Source organism: Eptatretus burgeri, chromosome 11, assembly GCF_056783735.1.
Source record: "Eptatretus burgeri isolate ZD-2024b chromosome 11, Ebu_testis_v1, whole genome shotgun sequence".
Classification (NCBI taxonomy): Eukaryota; Metazoa; Chordata; class Myxini; order Myxiniformes; family Myxinidae; genus Eptatretus; species Eptatretus burgeri.
The window spans coordinates 22,875,090-22,891,589 of NC_140971.1; the positions used below are offsets into that span (position 1 = coordinate 22,875,090).

At 42.5% G+C, this 16,500-nt stretch overlaps 1 protein-coding gene across 3 annotated transcripts in view; it reads left to right on the forward strand.

Annotated features, from left to right (window-relative positions):
* The window catches only part of LOC147016664 (uncharacterized), a 132,390-nt gene that overhangs the window by 1,330 nt on the left and 114,560 nt on the right, over positions 1-16,500 (forward strand). For 2 of the 3 annotated variants that reach the window (XM_085845549.1, XM_085845548.1), the window contains exon 2: positions 16,336-16,464. The exons of the other annotated variant lie outside the window; for it this stretch is intronic. In XM_085845549.1, the coding sequence (XP_085701675.1) occupies positions 16,336-16,464 (129 nt within the window). The remainder of the gene's footprint in view (positions 1-16,335; positions 16,465-16,500) is intronic. 3 annotated transcript variants of the gene reach the window in all.

The window sequence follows — 16,500 nt, forward strand, 5'->3', positions numbered from 1 at the left end:
TGTGGGGAAATCTCTATATCTGTGGGGAAATCTCTATATCTGTGGGGAAATCACTATATCTGTGGGGAAATCACTATATCTGTGGGGAAATCTCTAAATCTGTGGAGAAATCTCTATATCTGGGGAAATCTCTATATCTGTGGGGAAATCTCTATATCTGTGGAGAAATCTCTATATCTGTGGGGAAATCTCTATATCTGTGGAGAAATCTCTATATCTGTGGGGAAATCTCTATATCTGTGGAGAAATCTCTAAAATGTGGGGAAATCTCTACATCTGTGGGGAAATCACTATATCTGTGGAGAAATCTCTATATCTGTGGGGAAATCTCTATATCTGTGGGGAAGGTCAGGTCAGGTTTGATCTGTGACCTGCTACAGGTACCATGTAAACCTGCACTAACCTGTTCCATGGTCGGGTTGTCGGCGACTAAACCGTCTCCCCCACCAGGTTTCTGGTGAGGAGGGTGTTTGGATATGGACACCCAGCAGGATTAAAAACAAAACCTGTCAAAGGGCGGAGGAGCTCCTTGTGAGCCAACCGCCATCCATATCTAGTGCCCAACTGTGTCTGCGGACGTCCTCCTGCAGTTGGGTCACTTCTTATTAGGAGGTTGGTGGCAGGATTTGCACTCCGGCCACCGTAAAACCCTTCATTCCGCAAAACGCAAAAACGCAAAAAAATCTGAAAACCCACTCCGTGGGAGTACCTCCTGTGCAGCTTCCCTTCGCAGGGCAGCTCACCAGATGACGGGATTGGGGCAAAGCCTTCGGGACCCCCAATCTTTGATAGGAGGGAAACCACGGGGTAATATCCCTGGGTCAGATTGCGGGAGAGTGTGTCGGAGTGGTGCTGAGGTGTCGTCCACCAGACGGCGGTCTCCTTGGGTTAACCTGAGGCGGTCCCTTCGGGTGGGTGCCTGGAATGTCCTCTCCCTAAGAGAGGATGATCACCTGTCTCTGTTATCATCTGAGCTCAAGCGTTTGGACATCGGGATTGCAGCTCTCTCTGAGGTTCGGAGACCGGATTGCGGCGAGATAATGGTGGGTGGTTACACCTACTATTGGTCTGGTCGCTCTGATGGTTACCATACCCAAGGAGTTGCTGTAGCTGTGTCCAATAAGCTGACCGCAATGATAATTGAGGTAACACTGGTCAACAAGCGTATTATGAGATTAAGGATTCATCACTCCTTAGGTGTCATTTCCCTGGTCTCTGTTTATGCTCCGACTGAGGCGAGTGATCTCACCGTGAAGGATGCATTCTACGCCACACTCGAGTCTGTGGATGATCAGTGCCCCAGACGAGATACACTTCTAGTCTTGGGGGATTTCAATGCATCGACTGGAACTGATAGGGATGGTTATGAGGTGTGTGTTGGTCCCCATGGGTCAGGAACTATGAACCAGAATGGCACTAAGTTCCTTGACTTTGCAAGAAGTCATGGACTTAGGGTGGCTGGTTCATGGTTTCAGTGCCCACAAGCTCATCGCTGGACTTGGTATTCCAATGCTGGCGGTGTGGCAAAGGAGATTGACCATGTCCTCATTGACGGTCGTTGGAGGATGATCCAGAACTGCAGGGTCTACCGGAGTGCTCAGTTCCTCAATACTGACCACAGGCTTGTTGTAGCAACTCTAAAGCTGCACCTTAAATCCTGGAGAATGGTACCATCCCAGCTGAGACTGGATGTTGCCAAGCTCAGGGATGAGAGAGTAGCTGAGGAGTTTGCGAACAGGCTGAGTGGACACTTGGGGGGTCTGGGTGCTTTGGGGGGTCCTGAAGAGTTGTGGAGCGCCTTCAAGACCACCGTCCTTGATGTTGCCGGTGGATGCCTTGGAGCTCACCGCAGGGCAAAGAAGAATTTTGTCTCTCAAGGGACACTGGATATCATTGACCAGAGTCGCAGGGCCAGGCTGAATGGCAGAGCTGAGCTGTTCAGGGAGCTGAGGCGTAAAACTGTACGTGCACTGAGGGTGGACAAGGAGGCCTATGTGCGAGGAATCAGTGAGGGGGTAGAGCATCACCTGTGGACAGGTGATTCTCGTCCCGCTTACAGGGGAATTCGCGCATTACGTTCATCCAAGCCCATCCCTCGGAGCACTACAGTTCGAGCAGAGAGTGGTAGGCTCTTGACAGAGGAGTCTGAAGTGAAGGCCCGCTGGGCCGGTTACGTTGAGCGGTTGTACCAGGCTGATCCCCCAACTGTCGAGTTGGACGTCAAGGGTGTTACAATCCCTGTTGCTGACCCTCGAATCAACTGTGGTCCACCTACGCTTGTGGAAACACGGGCTGCGGTGAACCAGTTGAAACGGGGCAAAGCTCCAGGGATCTGTGGCATCCATGCCGAACTTCTCAAGGCTGGTGGAAATGCTGCACTCGTGTCGTTGCATGCAGTTTTGTGCTCTGCCTGGAACACAGGCATCATCCCAACTGACTGGAAGAGGGGCCTTGTTGTCCCTCTCTGGAAAGGGAAGGGTGATCGCCAAGACTGCAACAACTACCGAGGGGTGACGCTGCTCTCAGTGCCGGGCAAGGTCTTTGCTCGGATAATTCTCGATAGGGTTCGCCACCATCTGCTTGAGCACCAGCGTCCAGAGCAGTCAGGCTTTACACCAAAGAGGTCAACGATTGACTGTATCCTTGCACTTCGTGTCCTCACCGAACGCAGACGAGAGTTTCGGCAGGGGCTGCTTGCAGCCTATGTTGATCTCTGCAAAGCGTTCGATTCAGTGAATTGGGATGTCCTTTGGAGGATTCTTGGTCTTCGTGGGGTGCCACCAAAACTGATCAATCTGATGTCTGAACTCTACTCTGGTACTGAGAGTGCTGTGAAGTGTGGTGGTACCATCTCTGACTTATTTCCAGTTGTTACTGGAGTTCGTCAGGGATGTGTACTTCCCCCCACACTTTTCAGCACTTGTATGGACTGGATTCTAGGGAGGATGTCGGAGAGATCAAGTTGCGGTGCGTCATTTGGGAATGTCAAGATCTCGGACCTTGACTTTGCAGATGATGCAGTCATCTTTGCGGAGACTTTAGACATCCTCTTGGGGGCCCTCGAGGTGCTGAATGAGGAGTCGGAGCCGTTGGGATTCTGGGTTTCTTGGGTCAAAACTAAGATCCAGGCTTTCGGTGACATCTTGGATGCTGCTGTCCTGTCTGTGTCTGTTTGTGGTGAGGATGTTGAGGTCGTGGAGAGATTCACTTACCTTGGCAGTGATATTCATGTCTCTGCTGGCTGCGAGTCAGAGGTCAATAGACGTCTGGGTCGGGCCTGGGGAGTCATGGATTCACTGGATCATGGGGTGTGGCGCTGCCGGTACCTGTGCGGGAGGACGAAAGTCCGAGTCTTCAGGTCCTTGGTACTTCCAGTCTTGCTCTATGGGTGCGAGACTTGGACTCTGACCAAGGATCTGAGACGGAGACTTAATTCCTTTGGTACCAGGTCTCTTCGGAGAATCCTTGGCTATCGCTGGTCGGATTTTGTGTCCAACGAGCGGTTGCTGAGAGAGACTCGGATGAGATTTGTTACCTGCATAGTCCGTGAGCGTCAGTTGCGGCTGTATGGACATGTGGCTCGTTTTCCTGACTCTGATCCTGCTCACCAGATTCTCTCAGCGAGGGAGTCTCATGAGTGGAGGAGGCCAGTGGGTCGACCACATCTCTCATGGTTGCAACAGGTTGACCATCATCTCAAGGAGATGGGGATGGGCCTGGCATCTGCCTGGGGGATGGCGAGACGGAGGCCCCTGGAGTACCGGCAGAAAGTGGACGCAGTGACGTGCTGTTCTGGCACATGCTCCCATACCTGACCTGACCTGTGGGGAAATCAATATATCTGTGGGGAAATCACTATATCTGTGGAGAAATCTCTATATCTGTGGGGAAATCTCTATATCTGTGGGGATATCTCTATATCTGTGGGGAAATCTCTATATCTGTGGGGAAATCTCTATATCTGTGGGGAAATCTCTATATCTGTGGGGAAATCTCTATATCTGTGGAGAAATCACAATATCTGTGGGGAAATCAATATATCTGTGGGGAAATCACTATATCTGTGGAGAAATCTCTATATCTGTGGAGAAATCTCTACATCTGTGGGGAAATCTCTATATCTGTGGGGAAATCTCTATATCTGTGGGGAAATCAATATATCTGTGGGGAAATCTCTATATCTGTGGGGAAATCAATATATCTGTGGGGAAATCACTATATCTGTGGGGAAATCACTATATCTGTGGGGAAATCACTATATCTGTGGGGAAATCTCTATATCTGTGGGGAAATCTCTATATCTGTGGGGAAATCACTATATCTGTGGAGAAATCTCTATATCTGTAGGGAAATCACTATATCTGTGGGGAAATCACTATATCTGTGGGGAAATCTCTATATCTGTGGGGAAATCACTATATCTGTGGGGAAATCTCTATATCTGTGGGGAAATCAATATATCTGTGGGGAAATCACTATATCTGTGGGGAAATCACTTTCTCTGTGGGGAAATCTCTATATCTGTGGTGAAATCTCTATATCTGTGGGGAAATCACTATATCTGTGGGCAAATCACTATATCTGTGGGGAAATCTCTATATCTGTGGGGAAATCACTATATCTGTGGGGAAATCTCCATATCTGTGGGGAAATCTCTATATCTGTGGGGAAATCACTATATCTGTGGGGAAATCTCCATATCTGTGGGGAAATCTCCATATCTGTGGGGAAATCTCTATATCTGTGGGGAAATCTCAAAATCTGTGGGGAAATCACTATATCTGTGGGGAAATCTCTATATCTGTGGGGAAATCAATATATCTGTGGGGAAATCTCAAAATCTGTGGGGAAATCACTATATCTGTGGGGAAATCTCTATATCTGTGGGGAAATCTCTATATCTGTGGGGAAATCACTATATCTGTGGGGAAATCTCTATATCTGTGGAGAAATCTCTATATCTGTGGGGAAATCTCTGTATCTGTGGGGAAATCTCTATATCTGTGGGGAAATCTCTATATCTGTGGGGAAATCTCGATATCTGTGGGGAAATCTCTATATCTGTGGGGAAATCAATATATCTGTGGGGAAATCAATATATCTGTGGGGAAATCAATATATCTGTGGGGAAATCTCTATATCTGTGGAGAAATCTCTATATCTGTGGGGAAATCTCTATATCTGTGGGGAAATCTCTATATCTGTGGGGAAATCTCAAAATCTGTGGGGAAATCACTATATCTGTGGGGAAATCTCTACATCTGTGGGGAAATCACTATATCTGTGGGGAAATCTCTATATCTGTGGAGAAATCTCTATATCTGTGGGGAAATCTCTATATCTGTGGGGAATTCAATATATCTGTGGGGAAATCAGTATATCTGTGGGGAAATCTCTATATCTGTGGAGAAATCAATATATCTGTGGGGAAATCACTATATCTGTGGGGAAATCTCTATATCTGTGGGGAAATCTCTATATCTGTGGAGAAATCTCTATATCTGTGGGGAAATCACTATGTCTGTGGGGAAATCACTATATCTGTGGGGAAATCACTATATCTGTGGGGAAATCTCTATATCTGTGGGGAAATCAATATATCTGTGGGGAAATCACTATATCTGTGGGTAAGTCACTATATCTGCGGGGAAATCTCTATATCTGTGGGGAAATCTCTATATCTGTGGGGAAATCTCTATATCTGTGGGGAAATCACAATATCTGTGGGGAAATCTCAAAATCTGTGGGGAAATCACTATATCTGTGGGGAAATCTCTATATCTGTGGGGAAATCTCAAAATCTGTGGGGAAATCACTATATCTGTGGGGAAATCTCTATATCTGTGGGGAAATCAATATATCTGTGGGGAAATCACTATATCTGTGGGGAAATCTCAAAATCTGTGGGGAAATCACTATATCTGTGGGGAAATCTCTATATCTGTGGGGAAATCAATATATCTGTGGGGAAATCTCTATATCTGTGGGGAAATCAATATATCTGTGGGGAAATCACTATATCTGTGGGGAAATCACTATATCTGTGGGGAAATCTCTATATCTGTGGGGAAATCAATATATCTGTGGGGAAATCACTATATCTGTGGGGAAATCACTATATCTGTGGGGAAATCTCTATATCTGTGGGGAAATCACTATATCTGTGGGGAAATCTCTATATCTGTGGAGAAATCTCTATATCTGTGGGGAAATCACTATATCTGTGGGGAAATCACTATATCTGTGGGGAAATCTCTATATCTGTGGGGAAATCAATATATCTGTGGGGAAATCACTATATCTGTGGGGAAATCACTTTCTCTGTGGGGAAATCTCTATATCTGTGGAGAAATCTCTATATCTGTGGGGAAATCACTATATCTGTGGGCAAATCACTATATCTGTGGGGAAATCTCTATATCTGTGGGGAAATCACTATATCTGTGGGGAAATCTCTATATCTGTGGGGAAATCAATATATCTGTGGGGAAATCACTATATCTGTAGGGAAATCTCTATATCTGTGGGGAAATCAATATATCTGTGGGGAAATCACTATATCTGTGGGGAAATCACTATATCTGTGGGGAAATCACTATATCTGTGGGGAAATCTCTATATCTGTGGGGAAATCTCTATATCTGTGGGGAAATCAATATATCTGTGGGGAAATCTCCATATCTGTGGGGAAATCATGATATCTGTGGGGAAATCTCTATATCTGTGGGGAAATCACTATATCTGTGGGGAAATCTCTATATCTGTGGGGAAATCACTATATCTGTGGGGAAATCTCTATATCTGTGGGGAAATCAATATATCTGTGGGGAAATCTCTATATCTGTGGAAAAATCTCGATATCTGTGGGGAAATCTCTATATCTGTGGGGAAATCTCTATATCTGTGGGGAAATCTCAAAATATGTGGGGAAATCACTATATCTGTGGGGAAATCTCTATATCTGTGGGGAAATCTCTATATCTGTGGGGAAATCTCAAAATATGTGGGGAAATCACTATATCTGTGGGGAAATCTCTACATCTGTGGGGAAATCTCTATATCTGTGGGGAAATCAATATATCTGTGGGGAAATCACTATATCTGTGGAGAAATCTCTATATCTGTGGAGAAATCTCTATATCTGTGGGGAAATCTCTATATCTGTGGGGAAATCAATATATCTGTGGGGAAATCACTATATCTGTGGGGAAATCTCTATATCTGTGGAGAAATCAATATATCTGTGGGGAAATCTCTATATCTGTGGAGAAATCTCTATATCTGTGGGGAAATCACTATATCTGTGGGGAAATCTCTATATCTGTGGGGAAATCACTATATCTGTGGGGAAATCAATATATCTGTGGGGAAATCACTATATCTGTGGGTAAGTCACTATATCTGTGGGGAAATCTCTATATCTGTGGAGAAATCTCTATATCTGTGGGGAAATCTCTATATCTGTGGGGAAATCTCTATATCTGTGGGGAAATCTCCATATCTGTGGGGAAATCTCTATATCTGTGGGGAAATCTCTATATCTGTGGGGAAATCAATATATCTGTGGGGAAATCTCAAAATCTGTGGGGAAATCACTATATCTGTGGGGAAATCTCTATATCTGTGGGGAAATCTCTATATCTGTGGGGAAATCACTATATCTGTGGGGAAATCTCTATATCTGTGGAGAAATCTCTATATCTGTGGGGAAATCTCTATATCTGTGGGGAAATCTCTATATCTGTGGGGAAATCTCTATATCTGTGGGGAAATCTCAAAATCTGTGGGGAAATCTATATCTGTGGGGAAATCTCTATATCTGTGGGGAAATCAATATATCTGTGGGGAAATCACTATATCTGTGGGGAAATCTCTATATCTGTGGGGAAATCAATATATCTGTGGGGAAATCACTATATCTGTGGGGAAATCACTATATCTGTGGGGAAATCTCTATATCTGTGGGGAAATTGATATATCTGTGGGGAAATCTCTATATCTGTGGGGAAATCTCTATATCTGTGGGGAAATCAATATATCTGTGGGGAAATCAATATATCTGTGGGGAAATCACTATATCTGTGGATAAATCAATATATCTGTTGGGAAATCACTATATCTGTGGGGAAAATCAATATATCTTTGGGGAAATCTCTATGTCTGTGAGGAAATCTCTATATCTGTGGGGAAATCTCTATATCTGTGGGGAAATCTCTATATCTGTGGGGAAATCAATATATCTTTGGGGAAATCTCCATATCTGTGGGGAAATCACGATATCTGTGGGGAAATCTCTATATCTGTGGGGAAATCACTATATCTGTGGGGAAATCTCCATATCTGTGGGGAAATCTCTATATCTGTGGGGAAATCAATATATCTGTGGGGAAATCTCCATATCTGTGGGGAAATCACGATATCTGTGGGGAAATCTCTATATCTGTGGGGAAATCTCTATATCTGTGGGGAAATCACTATATCTGTGGGGAAATCTCTATATCTGTGGGGAAATCTCTATATCTGTGGGGAAATGACTATATCTGTGGGGAAATCTCTATATCTGTGGGGAAATCACTATATCTGTGGGGAAAATCAATATATCTTTGGGGAAATCACTATATCTGTGGGGAAATCTCTATGTCTGTGGGGAAATCTCTATATCTGTGGGGAAATCAATATATCTGTGGGGAAATCTCTATATCTGTGGGGAAATCTCTCTATCTGTGGGGAAATCAATATATCTGTGGGGAAATCATGATATCTGTGGGGAAATCATGATATCTGTGGGGAAATCTCTATATCTGTGGGGAAATCACTATATCTGTGGGGAAATCACTATATCTGTGGGGAAATCAATATATCTGTGGGGAAATCTCTATATCTGTGGAGAAATCTCTATATCTGTGGGGAAATCTCTATATCTGTGGGGAAATCTCTATATCTGTGGGGAAATCTCCATATCTGTGGGGAAATCTCCATATCTGTGGGGAAATCTCTATATCTGTGGGGAAATCTCTATATCTGTGGGGAAATCAATATATCTGTGGGTAAATCACTATATCTGTGGGGAAATCTCTATATCTGTGGGGAAATCTCTATATCTGTGGGGAAATCACTATATCTGTGGGGAAATCTCTATATCTGTGGAGAAATCTCTATATCTGTGGGGAAATCTCTATATCTGTGGGGAAATCTCTATATCTGTGGGGAAATCTCTATATCTGTGGGGAAATCTCAAGATCTGTGGGGAAATCTCAAGATCTGTGGGGAAATCACTATATCTGTGGGGAAATCTCTATATCTGTGGGGAAATCAATAAATCTGTGGGGAAATCAATATATCTGTGGGGAAATCACTATATCTGTGGGGAAATCTCTATATCTGTGGGGAAATCTCTATATCTGTGGGGAAATCTCTATATCTGTGGAGAAATCTCTATATCTGTGGGGAAATCTCTATATCTGTGGGGAATTCAATATATCTGTGGGGAAATCACTATATCTGTGGGGAAATCTCTATATCTGTGGAGAAATCAATATATCTGTGGGGAAATCACTATATCTGTGGGGAAATCTCTATATCTGTGGGGAAATCTCTATATCTGTGGAGAAATCTCTATATCTGTGGGGAAATCACTATGTCTGTGGGGAAATCACTATATCTGTGGGGAAATCTCTATATCTGTGGGGAAATCAATATATCTGTGGGGAAATCACTGTATCTGTGGGTAAGTCACTATATCTGCGGGGAAATCTCTTTATCTGTGGGGAAATCTCTATATCTGTGGGGAAATCTCTATATCTGTGGGGAAATCACTATATCTGTGGGGAAATCTCAAAATCTGTGGGGAAATCACTATATCTGTGGGGAAATCTCTATATCTGTGGGGAAATCTCAAAATCTGTGGGGAAATCACTATATCTGTGGGGAAATCTCTATATCTGTGGGGAAATCAATATATCTGTGGGGAAATCACTATATCTGTGGGGAAATCTCAAAATCTGTGGGGAAATCACTATATCTGTGGGGAAATCTCTATATCTGTGGGGAAATCAATATATCTGTGGGGAAATCTCTATATCTGTGGGGAAATCAATATATCTGTGGGGAAATCACTATATCTGTGGGGAAATCACTATATCTGTGGGGAAATCTCTATATCTGTGGGGAAATCAATATATCTGTGGGGAAATCACTATATCTGTGGGGAAATCACTATATCTGTGGGGAAATCTCTATATCTGTGGGGAAATCACTCTCTCTGTGGGGAAATCTCTATATCTGTGGAGAAATCTCTATATCTGTGGGGAAATCACTATATCTGTGGGGAAATCACTATATCTGTGGGGAAATCTCTATATCTGTGGGGAAATCACTATATCTGTGGGGAAATCTCTATATCTGTGGGGAAATCAATATATCTGTGGGGAAATCACTATATCTGTGGGGAAATCACTTTCTCTGTGGGGAAATCTCTATATCTGTGGAGAAATCTCTATATCTGTGGGGAAATCACTATATCTGTGGGCAAATCACTATATCTGTGGGGAAATCTCTATATCTGTGGGGAAATCACTATATCTGTGGGGAAATCTCTATATCTGTGGGGAAATCAATATATCTGTGGGGAAATCACTATATCTGTAGGGAAATCTCTATATCTGTGGGGAAATCAATATATCTGTGGGGAAATCACTATATCTGTGGGGAAATCACTATATCTGTGGGGAAATCTCTATATCTGTGGGGAAATCTCTATATCTGTGGGGAAATCAATATATCTGTGGGGAAATCTCCATATCTGTGGGGAAATCATGATATCTGTGGGGAAATCTCTATATCTGTGGGGAAATCACTATATATGTGGGGAAATCTCTATATCTGTGGGGAAATCACTATATCTGTGGGGAAATCTCTATATCTGTGGGGAAATCTCTATATCTGTGGAGAAATCTCTATATCTGTGGGGAAATCTCCATATCTGTGGGGAAATCTCTATATCTGTGGGGAAATCTCAAAATATGTGGGGAAATCACTATATCTGTGGGGAAATCTCTACATCTGTGGGGAAATCTCTATATCTGTGGGGAAATCAATATATCTGTGGGGAAATCACTATATCTGTGGAGAAATCTCTATATCTGTGGAGAAATCTCTATATCTGTGGGGAAATCTCTATATCTGTGGGGAAATCAATATATCTGTGGGGAAATCACTATATCTGTGGGGAAATCTCTATATCTGTGGAGAAATCAATATATCTGTGGGGAAATCTCTATATCTGTGGAGAAATCTCTATATCTGTGGGGAAATCACTATATCTGTGGGGAAATCTCTATATCTGTGGGGAAATCACTATATCTGTGGGGAAATCAATATATCTGTGGGGAAATCACTATATCTGTGGGTAAGTCACTATATCTGTGGGGAAATCTCTATATCTGTGGAGAAATCTCTATATCTGTGGGGAAATCTCTATATCTGTGGGGAAATCTCTATATCTGTGGGGAAATCTCCATATCTGTGGGGAAATCTCTATATCTGTGGGGAAATCTCTATATCTGTGGGGAAATCAATATATCTGTGGGGAAATCTCAAAATCTGTGGGGAAATCACTATATCTGTGGGGAAATCTCTATATCTGTGGGGAAATCTCTATATCTGTGGGGAAATCACTATATCTGTGGGGAAATCTCTATATCTGTGGAGAAATCTCTATATCTGTGGGGAAATCTCTATATCTGTGGGGAAATCTCTATATCTGTGGGGAAATCTCTATATCTGTGGGGAAATCTCAAAATCTGTGGGGAAATCTCTATATCTGTGGGGAAATCAATATATCTGTGGGGAAATCACTATATCTGTGGGGAAATCTCTCTATCTGTGGGGAAATCAATATATCTGTGGGGAAATCACTATATCTGTGGGGAAATCACTATATCTGTGGGGAAATCTCTATATCTGTGGGGAAATTAATATATCTGTGGGGAAATCTCTATATCTGTGGGGAAATCTCTATATCTGTGGGGAAATCAATATATCTGTGGGGAAATCAATATATCTGTGGGGAAATCACTATATCTGTGGATAAATCAATATATCTGTTGGGAAATCACTATATCTGTGGGGAAAATCAATATATCTTTGGGGAAATCAATATATCTGTGGGGAAATCTCTATGTCTGTGGGGAAATCACGATATCTGTGGGGAAATCTCTATATCTGTGGGGAAATCACTATATCTGTGGGGAAATCTCCATATCTGTGGGGAAATCTCTATATCTGTGGGGAAATCTCTATATCTGTGGGGAAATCAATATATCTGTGGGGAAATCTCCATATCTGTGGGGAAATCACGATATCTGTGGGGAAATCTCTATATCTGTGGGGAAATCTCTATATCTGTGGGGAAATCACTATATCTGTGGGGAAATCTCTATATCTGTGGGGAAATCTCTATATCTGTGGGGAAATCTCTATATCTGTGGGGAAATGACTATATCTGTGGGGAAATCTCTATATCTGTGGGGAAATCACTATATCTGTGGGGAAAATCAATATATCTTTGGGGAAATCACTATATCTGTGGGGAAATCTCTATGTCTGTGGGGAAATCTCTATATCTGTGGGGAAATCAATATATCTGTGGGGAAATCTCTATATCTGTGGGGAAATCTCTCTATCTGTGGGGAAATCAATATATCTGTGGGGAAATCTCCATATCTGTGGGGAAATCATGATATCTGTGGGGAAATCTCTATATCTGTGGGGAAATCACTATATCTGTGGGGAAATCACTATATCTGTGGGGAAATCAATATATCTGTGGGGAAATCTCTATATCTGTGGAGAAATCTCTATATCTGTGGGGAAATCTCTATATCTGTGGGGAAATCTCTATATCTGTGGGGAAATCTCCATATCTGTGGGGAAATCTCTATATCTGTGGGGAAATCTCTATATCTGTGGGGAAATCAATATATCTGTGGGGAAATCTCAAAATCTGTGGGGAAATCACTATATCTGTGGGGAAATCTCTATATCTGTGGGGAAATCTCTATATCTGTGGGGAAATCACTATATCTGTGGGGAAATCTCTATATCTGTGGAGAAATCTCTATATCTGTGGGGAAATCTCTATATCTGTGGGGAAATCTCTATATCTGTGGGGAAATCTCTATATCTGTGGGGAAATCTCAAAATCTGTGGGGAAATCACTATATCTGTGGGGAAATCTCTATATCTGTGGGGAAATCAATATATCTGTGGGGAAATCAATATATCTGTGGGGAAATCACTATATCTGTGGGGAAATCTCTATATCTGTGGGGAAATCAATATATCTGTGGGGAAATCACTATATCTGTGGGGAAATCACTATATCTGTGGGGAAATCTCTATATCTGTGGGGAAATTAATATATCTGTGGGGAAATCTCTATATCTGTGGGGAAATCTCTATATCTGTGGGGAAATCAATATATCTGTGGGGAAATCACTATATCTGTGGATAAATCAATATATCTGTTGGGAAATCAATATATGTGTTGGGAAATCACTATATCTTTGGGGAAATCAATATATCTGTGGGGAAATCTCTATGTCTGTGAGGAAATCTCTATATCTGTGGGGAAATCAATATATCTGTGGGGAAATCTCTATATCTGTGGGGAAATCTCTATATCTGTGGGGAAATCTCTATATCTGTGGGGAAATCTCTATATCTGTGGGGAAATGACTATATCTGTGGGGAAATCTCTTTATCTGTGGGGAAATCACTATATCTGTGGGGAAAATCAATATATCTGTGGGGAAAATCAATATATCTTTGGGGAAATCACTATATCTGTGGGGAAATCAATATATCTGTGGGGAAATCTCTCTATCTGTGGGGAAATCTCTATATCTGTGGGGAAATCAATATATCTGTGGGGAAATCTCCATATCTGTGGGGAAATCACGATATCTGTGGGGAAATCTCTATATCTGTGGGGAAATCTCTATATCTGTGGGGAAATCTCTATATCTGTGGGGAAATGACTATATCTGTGGGGAAATCTCTATATCTGTGGGGAAATCACTATATCTGTGGGGAAAATCAATATATCTTTGGGGAAATCACTATATCTGTGGGGAAATCTCTATGTCTGTGGGGAAATCTCTATATCTGTGGGGTAATCTCTATATCTGTGGGGAAATCAATATATCTGTGGGGAAATCTCCATATCTGTGGGGAAATCACGATATCTGTGGGGAAATCTCTATATCTGTGGGGAAATCTCTATATCTGTGGGGAAATCACTATATCTGTGGGGAAATCTCTATATCTGTGGGGAAATCTCTATATCTGTGGGGAAATGACTATATCTGTGGGGAAATCTCTATATCTGTGGGGAAATCACTATATCTGTGGGGAAAATCAATATATCTTTGGGGAAATCACTATATCTGTGGGGAAATCTCTATGTCTGTGGGGAAATCTCTATATCTGTGGGGAAATCAATATATCTGTGGGGAAATCTCTATATCTGTGGGGAAATCTCTATATCTGTGGGGAAATCACTATATCTGTGGGGAAATCTCTATATCTGTGGGGAAATCTCTATATCTGTGGGGAAATGACTATATCTGTGGGGAAATCTCTATATCTGTGGGGAAATCAATATATCTGTGGGGAAATCTCTCTATCTGTGGGGAAATCTCTATATCTGTGGGGAAATCAATATATCTGTGGGGAAATCTCCATATCTGTGGGGAAATCTCTATATCTGTGGGGAAATCTCTATATCTGTGGGGAAAATCATTACATATGTTGGGAAATCATTATATGTGTGGGATTGTTGAGGATTGTTGAGAAAGGATTGTTGAGAGATTGTCCTTCCCCACAGATATATTGAAAGGATTGTCCTTCCAGAGGATTGTTGAGAAAGTTTTTTTGATTGATTTTTTTTGATTGATGAAAGCTATTTATGCACCACCTCAATGACTACCACATATCCACAGTTATTCCCATCTTGTGTTTGGCTGGTGAAAGTTTCTGGCACGTGCTTTCCCAAACCGGCTGAGCATGCTGGCTTTGTTCGATCGAAGATGATTTGGACACAGTTTTTAAAATTTGTTCAGGTGCCAACGATGTTCTGACCTGCATGTGGCCCTTCCTGTGAAGCACCAGTCTGACAGTTTACAGCCAGGTCAGGAATGGAACCCAAACGAAGCGCACTCCATATACACCTGCATCATCCTGTGGGACCAAAATTATTTCCAAGAAAAGACTTGCGTCTGACTTTCGGATGATATAATAAAAATACAAACATAAAGAAATGAGAACACCCCTTCGCAGTGAGAAATGCCAAGTGCACACGACATTACTGGAGAAAGAAAGATTTGCTTGAAAATTGGGTTCAAATCAGTAACAGCAATGCGTTGTCTTCATGAGGAAAGGCCACTTTAAATGAGCCTCTTGCAGATGGATTCCCACCACACTGAGCAGTGCATGAAGAACAGACAAACTCTGCAAAGGTACAATAATCCTCAAAATGATGTATAATAATTGAATCGATTCCTTTTTGTGGAAAGCCCTCCTTGCGCAGCCATTTCTTCAAAATTTGTTTCGGCACAGGCTGTTGTCGTTTGATCCGATTGCATTTTGAGGCAGATTGCGGATGGTGTGTGAAGGTAAATGGGGAAAAGGTAATGAAACTCTGCCATGGAGGTGGTGGAAGGTCAATGGAAAAGCTGTCGCACCGGTAGAATTCCACAACCATCACGTGTCAATAGTCCCTGTGAAAAGAACATCTCTATTTTGTATACATAGTCGAGGCTCATGGAAGAGCCAGTACCACGAGTACACTGCATGGATTAGGACACACCTGGACAAAAGGAACGGTTGAGAAAAAAGGGGGGGGGGAGACACCAACAAAAGAGTTGAAGGCCAAAATAGATTGGAGACTTGGACAAACAATGGATGTGGGGAGGATGCATGGGGCGGACAAGATGGATACAGATGGAAACTCGAAGGAGGGAAAACTGGAAATTTGGAAGGAGGAGGGTTTTGGATGGGCGAGGGGGAGGAGGTTAACGAGGGTAGAAAAGATCATGGTTTTTGATTGAGGATGATATGAGATGGTGGTGAACGGCTGTCTTGAACATCTGGAGGGAAGGATGAGATTTAAAAGGATGAGATTGAAACGTGTCATCTCTTGGTATCAGAGATGACACGTAACAACAAACAGCAATTTTAAGAGAAAAATTATTATTTCCTTGCATTTTACAGCATATTCTTCATGATTACATTTTGTTGGATTCTTACGTCACTTTTCACGCATTATTCACATAGGGAACTTTGGCACAGGAGATCATTTGGCCCATCATGCCTGTGCTGCAGCAGTACTCCACTCTCATCACCCATAAGCTACCGACAAGTCCTGCCAATATCCCCATACCCCTCGATCTCCAATGCATCCAGGTACCTATCCAATTCCCATTTAAAGTTATCCACCCT